The sequence below is a fragment of the Cavia porcellus genome, unplaced genomic scaffold, assembly GCF_034190915.1.
Source record: "Cavia porcellus strain 051 isolate PalLab524CR breed Dunkin Hartley unplaced genomic scaffold, mCavPor4.1 scaffold_19, whole genome shotgun sequence".
NCBI lineage: Eukaryota > Metazoa > Chordata > Mammalia > Rodentia > Caviidae > Cavia > Cavia porcellus.
In genome coordinates, this window is record NW_026947502.1 from 34,887,122 (window position 1) to 34,906,687 (window position 19,566).

The 19,566-nt window shown below is 41.0% G+C and overlaps 1 protein-coding gene across 2 annotated transcripts in view; it reads right to left on the reverse strand.

The window, feature by feature from the left end:
• Mcc (MCC regulator of WNT signaling pathway) overlaps positions 1-19,566 on the reverse strand; it is a 406,401-nt gene that overhangs the window by 272,616 nt on the left and 114,219 nt on the right. For both annotated transcript variants that reach the window (XM_003473179.5, XM_063230937.1), the window contains exon 3: positions 12,371-12,582. In XM_003473179.5, the coding sequence (XP_003473227.3) occupies positions 12,371-12,582 (212 nt within the window). The remainder of the gene's footprint in view (positions 1-12,370; positions 12,583-19,566) is intronic.

The window sequence follows — 19,566 nt, forward strand, 5'->3', positions numbered from 1 at the left end:
GCAAATGCTTATTCTCCTGAATACAAGGACAACTGACACTATAATCCAATATCTGCTCTTCCAGCTTGGCGTGTGCACCTGGCAGTGCTCATCTGTTGAATTTGCATGATTGCCAGTCTCACGAATAGGCAGTGTCTTGCCTTCACCTGGGGGAAACAAATGCCACGGTGCTGGAGGAGGGATGGGGAGGACTGGGCTTGGAGGGTGCCTGGCTGTCTGAGAATTAAATGAGATACTACTGGCAAGGCTTTTCTGCCAACGTCCTGCACATAGAAACCACCTAAGAAATGTGAGCAGTTATTCACAGCAATAGCAGTAGAGACACCCAAGTCCTTCTGCCTGCTTCACTTTTCAGGGAAAAGTTTTACTCTGATTTAGGGCATTCACTGTTACCTCAAAATTACAAAGGATAAGCTGAGTGTGTTGGTGCATGCCTGTAATCCCAGCATTCTGGATGCTGAGACAAGATTACTGCAAGTTCAAGTCCAGTGAAACACTGTCTCAAAGGAAATAAAAGTCACAAGGGACTTAGGGCTGAGGAATGGATTCCTCTTCTGCCCCTGAACAACATATTGAGAAGTTTTGAAGTAGTGTCTGTCTGTCTTTCTCTCTCATCATAAACTCTTTTCCTCTCCCTCAGGATTCCTGGCAATTAGACTGAGGTCTCTGGGTTTCAAATGCATCTGTGATAGATGCGCCTAACTGCATCAAGTGGCAGGTGCATTTCTCTCAGCATTTAAGGCTAATCTTCCCGGTCATCTAAAGATAAATCACTAGGCATCCATGTCAGGAGGCCCAAACATGAATTCACCAATGGTTTCAATTACTCTTCAATGACAGTGTCTTATTCCAGATCAGAAAAATGAAAAGGCTAGTCATGGTGTGTATATGTGAAGGATACAGACACAGACAGGGACAGGGAGCAAGGACACATCGAGGTTATCCTCACAGCAGTCAAGATATCAGTGCTGTCCCGGTCAAGGAGTACAGAAGACACTCGTGTCCAGCTGAGCTCATGCGAGGCGGTGCTGCTCAGGGAGGTGAGAGAGGGACGCTTCTCCCGGGCACCGCCAGCAGCATCTACCATTCCCTTGGCTGCACATAAAGGAGTGGCTAAGGGTTGAAGCTGGGGAGTCAGAGGAACCTGGGTCCCCATCTCCACCTGCCACATCTTCACTGCTTTACCTCCGGCAACCTCCCGAGTCCTCAGATCCCTCATCTCTAAGTGGGATGCTAACAGTAGTTATGACATAAAGCTTTTGTGAGGATTGAACAAGACAATCTGCGTTTACCTTAGGTTTTTTTTTTTTAATGACTGGGAAATGAACCAAAGGGCTTTGTACTGAGCTATAGTCTCAGTCCTTTATTTATTTTATTTTTTTTCTTTTGAGATAGGGTCTCACTAAGTTGCCTAGGCTGAGCTCAAACTTGTGCTGGGATTATAGGCATGCAGTACCACACCTAGCTACTTTATTTTAACACAATAGACAGGATATAATAAATGCTCATTAAATATTAGCAACATCAACAGAAACACTCATCTCTGTTACAGAACATGGGCTATGGGGCTGGGGATTTAGCTCAGTGGCATAAGCGCCTCCCTTGCAAGCAGGCATTTGTGATTTCAATCCCCAGTACCGATAAAAAGGAAAAAGATCAAAACAAAACAAGAAAGACCCTGTTTCAGAAACAAAACAACAGAACGTGGGCTATGACAAGGTTTCAGGTGCCCTTCCTCTCACCCAGGCATCCAGTTAAGCAAGTCCAAAGAAGAGTACCTTATCTTCTACCTGTGCCTCAGAGTAAACATACTGAACAAACACATTAACACACAGACCTGCTGCAGATTTCACAGATCCAAAAGGCAAATTCCTCCAAATTCATTCCATATATAACTGGTATAAATCCAGGGACCCAACTAATCCAGTTTTCAGGGGTTTTTCCTTTCAAAGACACAGTTCAACAACCAAAAGCTATTAAAAATAAATCAGATCCGTATTGAGGCTTCTCATATCCCTTCAAAAGCCAACTCATAAATAACCCACTGACATTCTTCTTTGTGTCCCTTTGCTTTCTTCTTGAAATCCATTGCACGACTGCTCTGCAAGGGGCTTCTCCCTTATCTACCTGAGAACTCTGCAGACCCGCCTTGCAGCTCTGCTGGCTCTATTTCCCTAGTCCATTCCCGTAGTACATAGGTGAGCTGGCCCGTGACCCGTCTCCCGAAAAGCACAGCACCACCTGCTTGGGAGAGGGAGAGGGTGGCAGACACGGGATTCTGTTGGGAGCCGCGGCCGACACCGGTCGCTTTACTTGGCAGACGTGAGGCCTGTAGAAAAGAGCAAAGCCTGAGCTAAGTTACCCCTCCCATCGAGTAAGCCAAGATGGCGCCTGCTTCCGCCCCCTGATTGCCCTGGCGACTTAAACAGCCCGCGCAATAGATTGGTCTACCTAGCAACCAATGACGATGACCAATCAGCTTGCATTGCTTGCTGTTGCCCTATTGGATGATGAGTCCATATATATATGTATGTGACCCTCCCTGCGGGAGGAGAGAGAGAAGCACGGAAAAGGAGAGATAGAGAAAGTCCACCAGCGAGAAAGGGCTGGTGACAGAGCAGAGGCCTCGCGGGGCCTACGCGGAGACAAATAAAGACAAGGTTGCACACCGTCAGAATCTGTCGTGTGTTTTTCCTGCCGGCCGGGAGCGACACCGACAGGATTCTCTTCAGTCATCATGCAGAAGGTGGTGGCTCTGCAGACGCCTGCATGCAGGCCCACACAACACGAGAAAGCCTCACGCTACCTTTCTTTCTTCTTTATTTTCAGTACTAGGGATTGAACTTAGGGCCTGTGCACTGAGCCACTTCCACAGCTTAATTATAATTTTTTTTTTTTTTGTCTTTTTCCTTTTTATCGGTACCGGGGATTGAACTCACGACTGCCTGCTTGCAAGGCAGGTGCTTATGCCACTAGGCTAAATCCCCAGCCCCCTTAATTATAATTTTAATACTCATTCATTCTCTTTTTGTCTTTTGAGTCCTTTTTATTTTTTGAGCCAAGTTCTAAGTTGCTAAGTTGCTCAGGGTGGCCCCAACACTGTGATCCTCCTGGCTCAGCCTCCAGGAATGCTGGGGTCAGAGATGGGCACCACCACTGTGTCAGCTTCTCTCTCATTCTTATTTCAAGACTTTATCCTCAAAAACAAAGATGCAAAGAGATAAAGCCTTCCTATCCTAAACCAGCACACATATATTCTATCTCCCGTTTGCCTTGGGCTTTTAAAGAAAAAGCCATTAAGCTGTTAATAACAGCTCTGCTATTGAAGTCCCACAGAGCTGAGTCACTGGAAGGAGCGAGCACAAACCGCGAGGAATGACAGACAGGGTGCTGCCAAGTGGCTGGTCTGTTGTCACCAAACACTTCAGATGTAAGTAGCATCTCTGTATGCGGAGGCGGCTCAAAAGCAAAGGCAGAGCAATGCGAAGGAAGTGGTGAACTGGCAGGTCCACTGCCCTCTAGTGTGTATTTAAATGTCCTCAAAGTTCCTTTATGAGAGATTCTACCCCAAAGATAGGAGAAACTGAACAAAGTGTGAACCTCTGCTGACCGGCCCACACAATCATTTCCCGAAATAACGCAGCTTATTAGGAGAACGGTATCCAGGGGCTCCCCTCTACCTCGCTGCGTGATGCTGCCCACACTCTCATTAGGCCCTAAAGATGGACTCCTTGTTTCAGTCAACGGATTGCCAAAAGGACAAGAAGTATTAAAAGTATGTCACAGTGGATGCAGCACAGGCTTTACTGGCCATCAGCACAGATGCCCCAAGTCGCCTGCGGGCAGTAATACTGCCTCTCCCTTTGCAGGACAGCACTGACCCCACAGATGCTGAGTTACGTGAGGCTGTGAGATCCTAGGAGAGGCCCAGGCAGAAGACAGAGGAGAGGCTCTGAGAGAAGCCTGTCATTGTTTCCACCACTGGCCCCCGCTCTGAGGTGTCCGGCTGCACATCAGGTCTGCAGAGGGGATTAGAGGACATACAACAAGTCAGCACCACCAAACAGCAGCGAGGGACATGGAGTCCAACAGCAAAGGTCCTAAGGAGGACACAGGTGTCTGCAGTTCCTCCCATGCACCGCACCTTCTCTTGCCAGCAACCAGGGGCACCCCTTGCCCTGGGTAAGGGGGTGGTGCTGTTCAGTCTGTGTCTGACTTCTCAAGTGATCAGATACGGGATTTTGAGCAGGGCATCATACCCCTGTTTCCATCCTTTCATCTTTCTTCCCTTCCTTTATCCTTCTTTCCTCTCTCCACACAGGGTCTTCACACTGAGTTACAATTTTATTTTCTGAGATGGGATTTTTCTAAGTCACTAAGCTACGCAGCCAGGGCTCAAACTTGCAATTCTCCTGCCCCAGCCTCCCAAAATTCTGGAAGCATGGGCATGCAGCACTGAGCACTGGCTTACCCCTGCTTTTCAAAGGTAGGAATTAGATAGAGATTTCTCCACAAAAGACTCCTCTGTAGGCAGGAATTGTCTTTTTTTCATGATCTGGTATTTCAAAATGCATTCTACATAAATATAATTTTTAAGTCAATACCACCACCTACACACATGATTATTCAGTATAATGTTTAAGATAACTTCTAACTCATGAAAAGAGACTGGAGTCAAGCATGCAGGTGCATGAGGGTTCTCTGAACCCTGTGGGAGGTTGAGGCAAGAGGATCACAACTTCAAGCCCAGCCTGTAGAATTTAGGGAAACCCATCTCAAAATGTAAAAAAACTTAAAAGGGCCAGGAATATAGTTCAATAGAAAGGCCCTGATTTCAATCCTCAGTACCACACAGACACAAACAAAGGTAAAGATCTTGAAATAGTTTAAAGAGATCTCTTTTCTTTAGAAATATCTAGAAATCTCAAGGGCGGGAGATACAGTTCAGTGGCATAAGCAACTGCCTGACAAGCTTAAGGTCCTGAGTTTGATTTCCAGTACAAAAAAAATTTTTAGTTTATTTTCCAAGTATTTCTCCAAATGTACTTGTAAAATGGATTAAATATCTTAATATTAAAATAGAAACATTAAATCTGCTGGAAGATAGAGTAGGTAAAACTCTTGAAGACACTAGTGTAGGTAAAGACTTTATGAATAAAACCCAGAGTGCACAGAACTTATCACAAAGAATAAACAAATGGGATCTCATCCTAATGAAAAGCTTTTGCACAGCAAGAGAAACCACCAACAGAGTGAAGAGACAACCCACTATGTGGGAGAAAATGTTTGCCAGCTGTTTCTCAGATAAAAGATCGTTACTGAGAAGATAAAAGAACTCAAATAAATTTGTCCTCCCAGATTTAAAGATCCAATCCAAAAATGGGCATCTGAGATGAATATATGCTTCTCAGATGAAAAAGTACAAACAGAAAATAAATACGTGAAAAAATATTCAACAACACTGTCATTTGAGAAATGCAAATTAAAACAACACTGAGATTCACCTCACCCCAGAAAGAATGGCTAGTATTAAGAAATCAACCAATAACAAATGCTGGAAAGGCTGTGGGGAAAAAGAAACCCTTCTCCAATTGTTGATAAGAATGCAGACTAATGCAACCACTATGGAAATCAGTGTGGAGAGTCCTCAAAAAACTAGGATTGGAGGTCCCATTCAACCCAGCTATTCCTCTTCTGAGTATCTTCCCAAAAATATTAAAAACATTATACCACAGCGATATACATGCACCCATGTTTAAGGCAGCACACTTTATAATAGTCAGATCTTGGAAACAACCTAAACGTCCATCAATTAAGGAATGGATAAAGAAGATGTGATATTTCTATCTAATATTCAGCCAAAAAGAATAACAAACTGGACATTTTTATAGGTAAACTATATGCCTTGAAAACATACTTATTAGTGAAATAAATATGTCACACATGCATAATCATCACATTGTTTCATTAGGAAGAAACATGTATTTTGTCCTAGAAACAATGACTTTAGCCAAGCAATGACTCAGGCCACACCTCCCTTCACTTTAACTAACCCACTGTGAGCCATTTTGAGTTGACTTTTAGATATTTTAAGGAACTTTAATGTGCTATAAGGTTTGGGTTTTTTGCACGTGGATATCAAGTTGTTCTAATATACTTATTGAGGGTATAATCCTTTCTCCACTTAATTGCTTTTGCATCTTTGCCAGAAATCAAATGTCTGTTATGTAGGCATTTATTTTGGGACTCTATATTGATACTTTGGTGGTTTGTCTATTTTGATAGCAATGCTGTTTTGTCATGACTGTTGTCACTTTGTGATAAGTCATGGGACTGGGGAGGGTTGGAGCTCTAATTTTATCCCTTTATCAAAGTTGTTTAGACTATTCTGAGTCTTTTATTTTTACAGAAATGTAAGAATCAAAATGTTAATCTATATGAAAAATGATGGTAGCAGTTTGATAGATGTGTTTTCTGATCTATATTATTTTCTTCTACTCATTTTTGGTTTCATTCTTTTATTTTTAATAAAAATAAATAAATAAATAGACAATCACTGCAGCTGCAAAAGACAACCCAAATGTACTTGTAGAAATGTTCAAAATTTGTTTCTAATAAGATAGTGAAACAGCAATAACAACCACTATCATTTACTGAGCACCTACTTTGACAAAACATTTTATTAAGCATTTATATGCATTATCTCATTTAACTCATGCCACAACTACATATTATTATTATTATTATTATTATTATTATTACTACTATGTTTATTTTGTTTTGTTTTTAAGACAGGGTCTCTGTATGTAGTTCAGGCCATCCTTAAACTATATATCCCAGTCTAGCCTCTAATGTAATCCTCCTGCCTCAGTCCCCTGAGAGATGGGATTATAGGCACACTGGCTATATTATTATTTCTATTTTATGAGAATAAAGAGACTTTAAAAGAGATGAAACAACTTTTGTAAAGTCTTGCAAAAGAGCTTAGCATGAATGACTAATGTTCATATCTTAATCACTCTTCTAGAGAACTTCATCGATGCTGAGATTAGACCAGTTAGCAGAAGAACACGAAGAACAAATATAACTGAGTTCTATGAAGTTAAATTTATGGCTTCATTTACTTACTTGAAGGGGAATAAAATAAGAGTACAGAGAGCCTACATTTGGAGCTAAAAAGTTCTGTTCCAATGCAATGGTGTGGGATGATAGATAGTGTTGTGGTTTGGGTCTAGCTGTCACCCAAAGCCTCGTGGGATAATAGGTGGGGCCTTTTCAGATTGGCTGGATCTGGAGTGTGTGACACTGGGATTAAGGGCATCAAATTATTAAATCAGTTCACTGATTAGTTTAGCATAGTTCTGGATGTGAATGCTACTCACCCTAAAGATAGAAGGCAGGTAGCCTAAATAGACTATAAAAGGGACAGAAAAAAGTTAACATGGTCCCTGCTTGCTCTGCTGCCTTCTGCCCACCATAAACTGTTTCTCCTCTGCCTGTCTGCCATAACACCCTGCCTTAGAGCCATCTGACTATAAACAGAGACCTCTACAAACTGTAATCTAAAAAGACCTCTCCTCCTTTAACTTCAGTTGTCAGCTGTTTGGTCTCAGCAATGAGAAAAGTAACTAAGACAGATAGTATGTAGACTATAGATTTTTGGCAACACAAAAAGTTGGCAACTCCCAGCCTTTTGAAATGTTACAGGTGCACAAAACTGCAGAATCCAGGAGACCTGCTTTCTGGCAGCATGACTAGGGTGTAGGCACTCTGCTCACCTAGAGATTCAAGGCTTGTGAGGGGCACAGCATCTGTCTTGATGGATGACTTGTTAAGAAGAAGCCACACTCTCTCCATCTGACTTAGGCGTGAGAGAGCAAGAAGAGATTATTACCCCACCCTCTCTGTAAGCACAGAGCTCCTTCCCTGTGTGACACAGATACAGAGGAAGTGGAGCAAAGCTAAGAGCAGACTCTGGTGAAAAAGAACCAAGAACCTTGCCAGGAAAAAAACAGTAACAGAAGCCAGTGAGCTATGCTGTGGATGTTATTGCTAGTAATAGCAATAACAGAAATACCAACACTCCTCTAAGTACATCTTCACACTCACAAATGAAGGAAACAGATTTTTGACAAATTAAATTTCATCCCCCAAAATATTATCATTTCAATAGGATGTTAGAACCCCATCTCAACAAGATTAAAAAGTGCTTATCAAGATTTTAATAATTTAATCATTATAAAAAATTAGAACATGTGGATTTCCTATTGTTTTGAAATTCTGTATCACTTTCACTGTTTTAATCTGTTTTATATTGTTTGGTCTTATTGTCTTAAAAATAAAACATAAAATAAAAATCTATAAAAATTAGAACATACCACAATCATCTCTGTATAATTATTGAAACCTCTTACGTAGCAAGTAAATATTCAAGGAAATAACCTTTTCTTTCTTATGCCTTTCTGCAACAGCTGTGTACCATGAACTTTATAAAAGTGTAAATTACAATGATAGTTTTGTATTTATGTCCATCTTCCCCTCTATACTGATGGAGGTTTGAATTGAAGATGACTTGTAAAACCTGAGTGTGACAGTACTCTATCAGTTTCAAATTGCCTTCGAGATGCAATGAATGTCCTTGGAAATAAGAAATTTTCACATATCTGGCCTGGTGTGGTGACAGATACCTGTAATCTCAGCACTTGGGAGGCTGAAGTAGAGGACCACTGAGAGTTTGGGCCAGGCTGGGCTTCACGGTGAGTGCAAGGACAGCTTGAACTACACAGCAGGGCTCTGTCTCAAAAAAAATTATTCCCTTATAAGAAATTCCAGCTTTAGGACCTAAGTCACAGACAAGAAAATAGGGCCATAAAGGGGGATTTTGTTTTCCTCACAGAAATAAAGTGTGGATAGTGAGGCAGAAATACAGATAAAAGACAGGTGAATCAGTGGATTTAAATTCTACATGAGAATTAAGAGTAATAAATAAACTTCAGTTAATTACAAATATATAGCAAATTACCATGATAATAAATACAGTTCTAAAACAACTTCTAATTCCTAGATATTATTTCCAGCCTACAAAAAGGCTGCTTGGGAGGCGTACATGGTGGCACATACGGTGGCACACACAATGGCACATGGCAGCAACAGCCACTACTCTGGAGGCTGAGGTTGGAGGGCCATGAGTTTGAGCCCACCCTAGAAATTTAGTGAAAATTTTAAATCTGTCTCAAAATTTTAAATAAGGAGTTAATGATATAGCTAAGTGATAGAGCACCCCTACATTCAATCTCAAAAGAAAGGAGAGAGAGAGAGAGAGAGAGAGAGAGAGAGAGAGAGAGAGAGAGAAAAGGAAGGAGGAGAAGAAGAGGAGAGGAAGAGGGAGAAGGAGAATGACATTTCTTAAGGATCCAGAGAACAGAAAAACTTTCTGTCTGTGTTTTTGTAGACTGAGAATTGAACCCAGGGCCTCACACATTCTAGGCACAAACTATATTGGTTCTTAATTTCACACAATTTTATTTGCAACTCACAAGTAACTTTTTAGTCTTTAAAAATAGAAGAGGCTGGGGATTTAGCTCAGCAGCATAAGTACCTTCCTTGCAAGTGTGTGGTCATGAGTTCAATCCTTGGTACCGATAAAAACGAAAAAGACAAAAAAAATATATAAATTAGTTATTTTTAAAGGCACAAAATTACACCTTAAAATGGGCAAAATTAAAGCTGGACTGTCCAAATGAGGGAAGACTAAAGAGCAGAGTAAGATGTTAGTGTCTCCTGCACAGACACGAGCCTGTGTTTACCTGTGCTTACAAATGTCATCATTTGAAATGCCACGGGAAAACCACTAAGAGAGCTGTACATGAAATAACTAACACCACAAAGCCAATCTCTCTGTCTCTATATAACCAAGTTCTATTTTTAAAAATATCAGTCTCAATTGTTTGGAAGCGATAATTCAAGCTTCTGAAATTTCTAAAACATTCCATAGCAATTTTCTAAAAGAAGCTAGTAGTTTATTTGTGTTGTCCTCCTATGCTGAAGCATCCTCTAATGCTGAAGAATTTTTTGTTCTTTGGGCATCAGCAGCGTGCAGAAGAAGATGTCCACAAAACCATTAGTCTCGCCCTGACCAGAAAGCCAGGACACACCCTGTCTAGAACAAAGGTTTCAGCATGGGAGCCCCAAACCTGGCAACTATTATAATGATTACGGTGTCTTAAATTATAGAAGGAGAAATGAAAAGTTCTCTGAACTAAAAGCAGTTTAGGGACACATTAAAAAAAACTGAAGATTAAAATGAAGGAAGTGGAAACAAATGAGAATAAACTCATGGTTGTTACAAGTATGTACAGCATTGTCTTGATGCCTTTCTTTTGAAATAGTATGTTAACCACAAAGTTACAGGATCCACCGTCCTGTAACTGTCCTGTATCAGAAGGAGAGGACAGGTGCTTGGTGGTGGGACAAAAGGATGGATATTGAGAAAGCTAAAAGCCTTGTGCTGGAACCTCCCCAAGATCCACACTGCTCGGTCCTGTTTCCTGGTGCTGGAGCTACAGTCTGCTCGTGGGTCTCTTCTGTCAATAGAGGGCGCCGGAGGGACACCAGAGGAAGAAGGGGAAGAGGACTTGGCTCTGCCCAGCTCTTCCAGCCCAGTTCTTGTGGCTCTGCCTGGATTCCAGCATCCCAGGCCCTCACTCTGATGCTCTGAGCTTCAATGGAACCATTTGGGAAATTTCATGGTGGGTTTTGCCTCCATCTCCCCAGGGTTCGGAGTGAGGGGGTGAAATTTCTCTCTGGCTTTTTCGTAGACAATTTCTAGTGCCACTCAATGAGTTTTGCAAATGCCCCATGGTGTTGCGGGCCAGCAAACTGGACTGATGCTCTCCAGAGCTGGCTTCCTGCTTGCCAGCCGTGGCCCAAGCGGCGAGGAACTTCTCTGGCCCTCACAGGCACCACTATCCCCTCCTGGCAGCGTCGGAATCAGCTCTGGCTGTGGACACCCACTTCCAGATCTGTTCCTTCCGTGGGTACTCTGTTCAGGTAGAGGCTGCTTATTTATGTGTGCTCTTCTGGTATTCTCTAGGGGTTTTTTTTGTTTGCTTGTTTGTTTTTATGCTTTAGTAGCTTATCCTTGGCTACCAGTTAACAATTTTCCATTGGGTACTGACTTTGGAGTCTTCCCATTGAGCTATGCCTGTACACATGCACACATACACACATACACCCATATATAGGATTTGCCTAATTATTATGTTTTAATTATTGCTAGTATATTCAGGATTGTTAGTTCCTTCAAACATCTCACCAAAAAATGTCTGAATTCAGAAATATGTCATACATTTGTTTGGAAACCTACATCAAAGCAGAATGTGAATATAAGTACAAGTCAAAATGGTCAGGATGCTTATTCCATCATTTGAACTTCAACTGCAAAAGGCTAAGTAGGTTTTTTACCTTCTCAGTGTTGGAGTAGCAATCCTAATGTGTAAAGTGCATTAGGTCCACAGAGTCCCAGATCATCAGCCACCTGCCCTCCTTCCCTGCTCTCACAAAGCCAGACAATAGCTGTTTACCCAAAGGCTGGCATGGTAATGACTCATCTCAAGATAAAAGAGAAAGGGAAAGGGCTGGGAATGTAGCTGAGTGGTAGAGTGTATGCTGTATGCTTAGCAGATCTGAGGCTCTGGGTTAAATTCCTAGCGCCAGGAAAAGAAAAAGAAAGAAAGAAAAGAAAAAACAGGAAAGTTAAACTAAGCATAATAAAATCCTAAATTGTCCCATAGTTTTCTACAGAAAATATTTCAAAAGCATAAGCAAAAACAATAAACTTTCAATAAAACATTTTCCTCTTTGTTTTTCAAAAGAGTAAAGCCCAAATTAGGAAACAGAAGTGTATCCTCTTAATTTATGTCTGGCCCAATAGAAGTATTTTAGTTATAAGAAAGCTATTATAGATTTTCTAGTAATTAAACCTGCATAAGTTATGGACTTAATCAAAACACCTTTCAAGAGTCCACTGGTTTTTGGTTTTGTTTCCTAAGGCAGGGTCTTGCTTTGTAGCCCAGGCAGGCCTTGAACTCATTTTGTAGCTGAGACAGGCCTCAAACTCATAGTAGTCTTCCGGCCTTGGCCTCCAGCTGCTGGGATGACTGGAGTGCACCACCATACCTTACTATTCTGGTCTTAATAAAGATAGTGAGGTCTCCTGCAGACTAGCAGCTTTGAAGCACTAAACATGACAATGATAGAAATGGTCCAAGATTTAGTAAAGAAGACAATATTGAATATAACCTGAAGCTCAAACTTAAAATGGAATACAGATTGACCTGTAGATAGGCTCTGTAAATGAAAACATACTCACCGTGTTGGCCAGCTCTAGGTAGCTTCCTCCTACAGAGGTGCCAAACTGTGGGGACAGCGTGAGCAGTTTGTGGAGAGCAGCCTGCCGGTGCAAAGAGCTTCCGCCACACTCCAGCAGCTTCTGTAGGGCTGACTGAGTTTGCAAGTCAGGGCTCTGGAGATCCCTGGCACCAGAGTCATATTCCCAGCTCTCCTTGGCTGCTGATAAGGCACCTAGGTCCAGGAGAAGCAGGGAAAATAAAGAGACATTTCTATCATTAGCCTGCGAATGGCCAATAGGCGATGATTTGGAACTTCCTAACTCTCCCATGTGCCAGCAGCTTAGAACACAGGAGGCATCCAGGCTGCCTGCTAAGCACTTTCCCTTTCAAACTGACACATGGGGAGCCTGGAGATAAAAGCAGTTTTAGGCAGAGCATTCAGAAATAACCAGCCAATGAATATGCATCCCTCAAACTGAAATGCTTAGCAAAAACGCACTGGAGAGTCAAGTAAAAGAAATCCAGACCAGAGCCACATCTGCCTGTGATTGACACAGGCTAACTGTGTTAACCTCAGCACTGGTAATTTTGTTTCTCAAATATGGAAAAAAGGAAGCAAGTGAGAGGACAAACAGTAAGACATGACACTTTACCGTGACTTTCTAATGTCAGTGTACTCACACCCAGAAGAAGTTAGACTGTATTTTATGCTACGTACTGCCTGGCAGCTGAGTTCTAGACCATAAAATGTGAACATGAGTGAGAAGCAATACTTCCAGGCCTTCTGACCTGGTTCAAACAAGAATGGCATCCTTGGAAGCCATTAGACATGGTGGAGCCATGCGGTGCAAGATGCCTGGATTCCTGATTCATCTCCTGAGGGGAGCTCTGTGTCATCCAATACTTGCTTTGAGTTGATGTGATTAGCAAAGAAACTTCTGTTGTATTTGATTCAATGCATATTTTTGTTTTGATAGTTTTAACAGTATTAGCTTACCTACTACAGCAGTTATTGTAACCTAATAAAAGGTGCTAGTAATTGTAATACAATGGTAAAGCCCAGAAAAGTAGAGTTAGAGAAGGAGTACCTAACATCGCCCACCTGGAGAAGGACAGGCAAAGTTCAGGGAAACTTCCTGGGGTGAAAGCCTGACGCTTGACTGTCAGCCTGTCTAGAGAAGTTAGAATGGGGAAAAGACAGCTCCACTGTGTGGTTCATTTCTGAGTGGAAATCTCTTGTGGGTGCATGTGGGTGTGTGTGGAGCTTGTGTCACGTTTCTCTGCCTTAGACACAATGGAGGCTGGGAAATTGTGTTTTTTGGTTTCTACTTTGGGAAAGTAGAACCTGTAAGGAGAGTGATTTCTTAAACAGAGAAAGGGTAATCAAAAAGCCCAAGCAGCCAGGCAACATGACAAAGGGCCACACAGGCACAGCACTTTTTGCTAGAAACATAGTGGAAGACATGATAAATTGTAGCTCCTGCTTGAGGAGCTTCATGCTGGCGGGTCTTTAATACATGACTTATGACAAAGAAGAAACTCAAAATTATTCAGTTTGTACCATGAAATGAGAATATACATGATATGATAAAAATAGAGATGTTTAAATATTAAAAAATTTACTACAGTAAAAAAGCAAACTGTAATTAATCCCTCCAAAAACTTGCCTTTACTGATCACTTAGCTCATCATTCTTGCCACTTCTGGAAGTTTTGGGAGTCCCCTTTGTGTCTAGTTGTGATGCCACATCTGTGTCAATGTACTGAGGAGATTCAAATGTTTACCTTTTGTGTTCATTTTAATTCTGGGGAAGAGCCCGAAGTCACATGCTAAGAGTTCCCATGAATGCAGTGGATAAGGACACGTGGTAATTTTTTATGAGCCTCCTTTGTGTTGAACAGCACTTAACAGCAACATTCACCGAATTTTTATCACACCTTGTAAACACATTCATGAAAGAGTACTTCCACAACTGCTTCAGGAAATAGCAAGAACAATGGGTGTGTTTGAAGTGAGGGAGAATATTTTAAGAGGGATTAACAGTAATGTGTCTTACTGTAATAAACTTTTTATTTTAAATATATGATGTTCTGATCAGTCCTTATATACAGATTATTCCATAGTTTACTTGAGTATACATTCAACAAACTACAAATTGCATACGGTTCTGACATGAATGGCCAATCTCTTTCTACGGGGTACTGAACAATTTAATCAATATGACTAGGCAAACTATTTTCAGATGGTTTCTCCCTACTGTTCCTGCTCTATTTATCTCTATCCATCTGATCCAACATTCTTTTTATACAGCACTATGTCTTTTTATAAAGCACTATCAGCTGCTTTATGTCAAAGCGAGCAATACTATCACTATGCTGATAGTTGCTCAAAGTTTATTTTTATACAAAATCTATCAACTGTATTGCAAAGGAGGTTTTGCTTTCCTTCAACCTGGACTCTAAAATGCCTCTTCTCCTCCCCTCCTTCTCAGAATGCACTGTTATCTACTTAGCTGCCTCAGCTTCACTGTTCTGGCCCAGCAACAAGTGGCAAGAAGACAGACAGACTAAGGTCCGAGTAGAAACACGGGTGCCCTCTAATGGACTGAGTCCCAGGTTGTCTCTACTTCACATGGAAGTCAAGTAGACACAGTATCAGTCTTTGCCTTGTGTTCCCCACAGTAGCTCCAGCACTGTGCATACAGCCTGGGACATATTAGGTGTTTGATAAACATTTATTGACATTACTGAAATATTCATGGTTGTAGTATGCCAGGTTTTCACTTTTTAGCCTGGAAAAGCAACATGGCGACTACTTTTTCAAAATAATTAAAATAAATTATACCCTTAGGCTTTTTCTTGATACAAACACAAAGCCCCATTTTCAAATAATAAACATATAGTTAAGACTTTAACTTGGATAAGACAGCAAAAGAAAAAGATTTGTTTGAAATTTATTATGTAATATTAATAAATTGAAACCCAGTTTCTGGCAGGATCATATTTAGCTAAGCTCTTCCCATTGTTAGCATAACAACTTTTGCTGAAATAATGTTGAGAAACTCAGATTTTTTTTGCTAAGAATCAAGTAATCATAATAATACCCACACAAATGGAACAATACAAAGTACATTTTAAAAACATATAATATTCATTTACTCTCCTTTCATTAAGTCTTCATATCAGATTTTTCTAGATAAAAACCAACATTCCTAAGACAAAAACAAGTCAGACGTTGGAATAATCCCAGTAAAAATCTTTGAAAATGTAGGCCTGCTAACCATCTTCTTTTTGCCCTCTGAAGGCGATGGTGCCCGTGGGGTGAGGGTCTGGTCAGTCTATGCTCGGCCCCTGGCTAATGTCTACCAGTTTTGTGCTTCAGGAATGAAAACACTGAGGCCCCTCTCTCACCATCCTCTCTCCTTGCTTTCTCCCTTCCTCCCAGCCTTTCTGCTTGCCTACCTCCAAGAGTCCTGAACTTAGTAAGTAATAAATACTGCAAGAGACACTAAAAATGTTAAGGGTTACTGAAAATCTTTAATTACAAACTAAGATAAAATCTATGCTGCAAGGAGCTCTTGCTCTGATGAAGGCTAGAATCTGTTCAACGACTTTTCTGAAGCATTTTCCCTGCAACAGCATTACGAGGCAATGAAAGAGAAGGCTCCTCAATTCACTCTTTCAAATATCTCATGAAATCTGTAGTGGCAAGTGAGGAAAGTTTCCTTTATCCTCCCTGGACTCCGTGTGTGTGTATTAACATGAATGCTCTTGCCTTAATACTCAAAATAAGCTTTGTAATTACACCACCAGGGTGCAATTCCCCAGGTTCTGTGTCTCCATACGCTGCTGGGGGTCAAATCCAGGGTCTCATGCATCTTAGGTAAGTACTCTATCGCTGAGCTAGGTATATTACCTAGCTTAATATTTCTTATAAAAGCAAAAGAAATATCAGTGAAAGTATCAAGATTTAGAATGATTCAGATTTTACTTGATATCTACACATCAGATCAATTGTCTCATGAACTTTCTTACAAGACATGTGTACATAGAAGAGGCCTGTTCACCTCCAAAAGATGCTGTGATTTCTTTTCCTTAACAAAGACCCATATCTGCACAGTTCCACTGTTCCTGCTGGTCACTGCTGGTCACTTAGCAAAATGAAGCAATGTAATGTGATTTTTTTTTATTACTGTACGAAAGTATCACTTGACATAGCCACACCCACCGAACTGTTTTCTACAACTAAAGTGGACAAGTGGAGAATTTTCTAGTTACTTTCCTTCCTCAGGAAAATATAAAGACAACTAATTAGGGTCATTTTAGGCACTAATTCCTTTGTAACCACTGTTCCATTGCCCAATGGGAGTATCTGAGGTTTGTAAATATAATTCTCTTGGTTAGGATAAGACAGTACCTAACATTCTGCTTCCTACACCACATGTAGGTGTCTTCCAAAAAGGTTTCTCTCTCCTTCGGGTTAACAGAGATCTCTGCTCATCGTAGAATCTCAGGGCCATGAATTGCTGTCTAGGTGGAGTAGAGTTCAGGAGGGCATCCTGTTGGTGAGTGAGAGCTCTGGCACTGAAATGGATCACATCTCACTGGCCAGAGGCAGTCATGCAGGACAGCTCAATCTGAGGGGACGAAGGACATGTGATCTTACCTACGTGTCCAGAGGGGAAGAACTGAAAAGACTTGAATACAAGAATGAAGCATCAGATTTTAATACTGTTAATATTTTCACATTCTCTCAAATATAGTAACAGCAAAAGGTTTCTTTTTGTTTTTGTCATGTTGGGGACCAAACAGCCTCACACATGCTTGGCAAGCAGGGTACAATGAGGCATACCCCAATCCCCCTTCCTTTTTCTAAAAAACTTTATTGCAACCATTTTTTTGAAATTTATTGCAACTTTATTGAAATATGCTCTCTATATTATTACAGTTCAGCATCGAGAATTAATTGCCAGACATTATTTTTGGTTTGTTAAGGCAAGAATGTAGCAATGGCACTTTGTTCATGTATAGAAAAATAGCAACAAAAGGACATTTTTCTATTTGAATACAATATTCTTATTAAGAAACTATATATATATAATATATATTATCTGTATATGCATTTATATTTCACCTTTTGTATATGGTAAAATATAGTGACTGAAAAGGAAACACTATGTGCCTTAGTGAACTTTGCAGTGTTACAATAAAATACTCAGGGCAACTAACTTAAAAAGAGGAAACTTGGACTCAGCTCACAGTTCTGGAGGGCCAAGGGCATGGTACCTGCACTGTCTCAGCTCTGGTGCAGACCCTATCTCCTGGATGCATTGTAGCATGGAGAAGGTGCCCAAGTGCAGAAGCTCCTACCCTGCCAAACAGGAAGCCAGACAGAGAGCCAGGGATCTCTTTCCAGGCCCCAGTTCTGAAAGGTTCTATCACTTCCCCAAAACACCACTTGTGGACCAAGCCTTCAATCACAGGGGAGCATCAGCACACCCTCAGTGTGGACCAAATCATAGAACTAAGCTTTAAAAAATAGTGAAGATGGAAGCAAAAACAGCAGAGATTCACAAAATGGAACCCAAAGCCAGAAGAGCATCATCTTTCTTTCACAGTTATATCTATATTACCTTAAAACTGTGATTTGACCTCTTATCTTGCAGTCTCCTATGCTATCTCCTACACGGATGACGCAACTTGTTTAACAGGGTGTTGGTAGACAGGCGAGACTCACTTGTGCCAGCATTTTCTTTTCCTGCTTTTTCTCAAAGATTCCCTAGGAGGTAATAACCACTGTGTGTATTAGTACGCTCAGGTTGCCACAACAGAGAACCATAGCCTGCATGACTTAAACCACAGGCATTTATTTCCTCATGGTTCTGGATACTGGTAGCCTGAGACCGTGTAGCAGTCTGATCACATCCTGATGAGGGCTCCTTCTTGACTTGCAGATGGCCACCTTCTTGATATGTACTTACAATGTCACAGAAAGGACAAGAACAAGCTCTTTGGTGTTTGGTCTTATGAAAACTCCAATCCCATGATGAGGGTCACACACTCAGGATCTCTTTATACCAATTGCCCCCCCCAAAGGCCCTATCTCCACATATTGTCACACAGGGTTAAGGCTTCAACATAAGAATTTTCAGAGAACACAAACTTTCAGTCTATAATAATCACTGTGCAGTTTCTCTCTTGACCAGTAAAGAAACTGACTACATGGCTATAGGTTCTAAAGTCCAAAGCCATAGGTCTCTGTACACAAAGCAAAGAAGGCCATTGTAGCTGCTACTGCAGCTGCTACAAGACTCATAAGTTCAAGATAAGGTGTATTCATTACAACAGCAAAATACAATACTTAGTCTTAGAAGATGGTAGAGCAGCTTCTAAATATGTCACTTACTGAAAAGCAAAGAGCTATGAATGCCTCTCAGAGGTAAAGCTCGTGCGTAGCATACAGAAGGCCCTGTCTGCAATCCCCAGCAGTCCCCTCAAGATGAAAGAAAAAAACACCACAGAAGACATGTATAAATTTGACATGTTTATAAAACATAACACTGGGGAAACTCTGCTTTTGGAGGGAAGGCTGGAACAGAGAACCTGCCAAACAACGAGATCCTTGCTCTTTGGGTACTTGGCAGTTACGGGCTTGTACTTTAATCTCATCTTCAAAATACCACCCAGGTCGGGTTCCAAGGCCTGTAATTACTTTGCTATTCACCAAAGGCATTATGCCACCTTCCCTGTAGGGTTTCTTGAGAATAAAACAAGTCTCAGCCTTTGCAACACCTAAATTTCACCTTGAAGACACTAACAATAAGCAGGAGAGCTAACACTATTAGAATATACGCTGAACACTATTTCAAGCACTTTACATGTATTACTTTATTCAGTCTTATCAATAGCCTATGAATACCTACATTTACTTTTCCTCCCCATTTTTAGAAAAGGACATTTTCTCTTTCATCTTAATATTGTAGACACTGCCCATTGCATAGGAGAATGGTTAAGAACTGGAGTTTTGTAGTCACACTGCTTGGGGCCAAAACAGTCATCATAAGGAGCAAGTTATTTAACCTAAATTGCAGTCTCCTCAGTTTTAAAATGGGGATAGCATGTTCTTTATAGATTTATTGTGAGAAAGTAAAATAATTTACAAATGAGCACACCGCAGACAATCCCTCTATGTGATAAACTGATAAGTGTTAGCAATT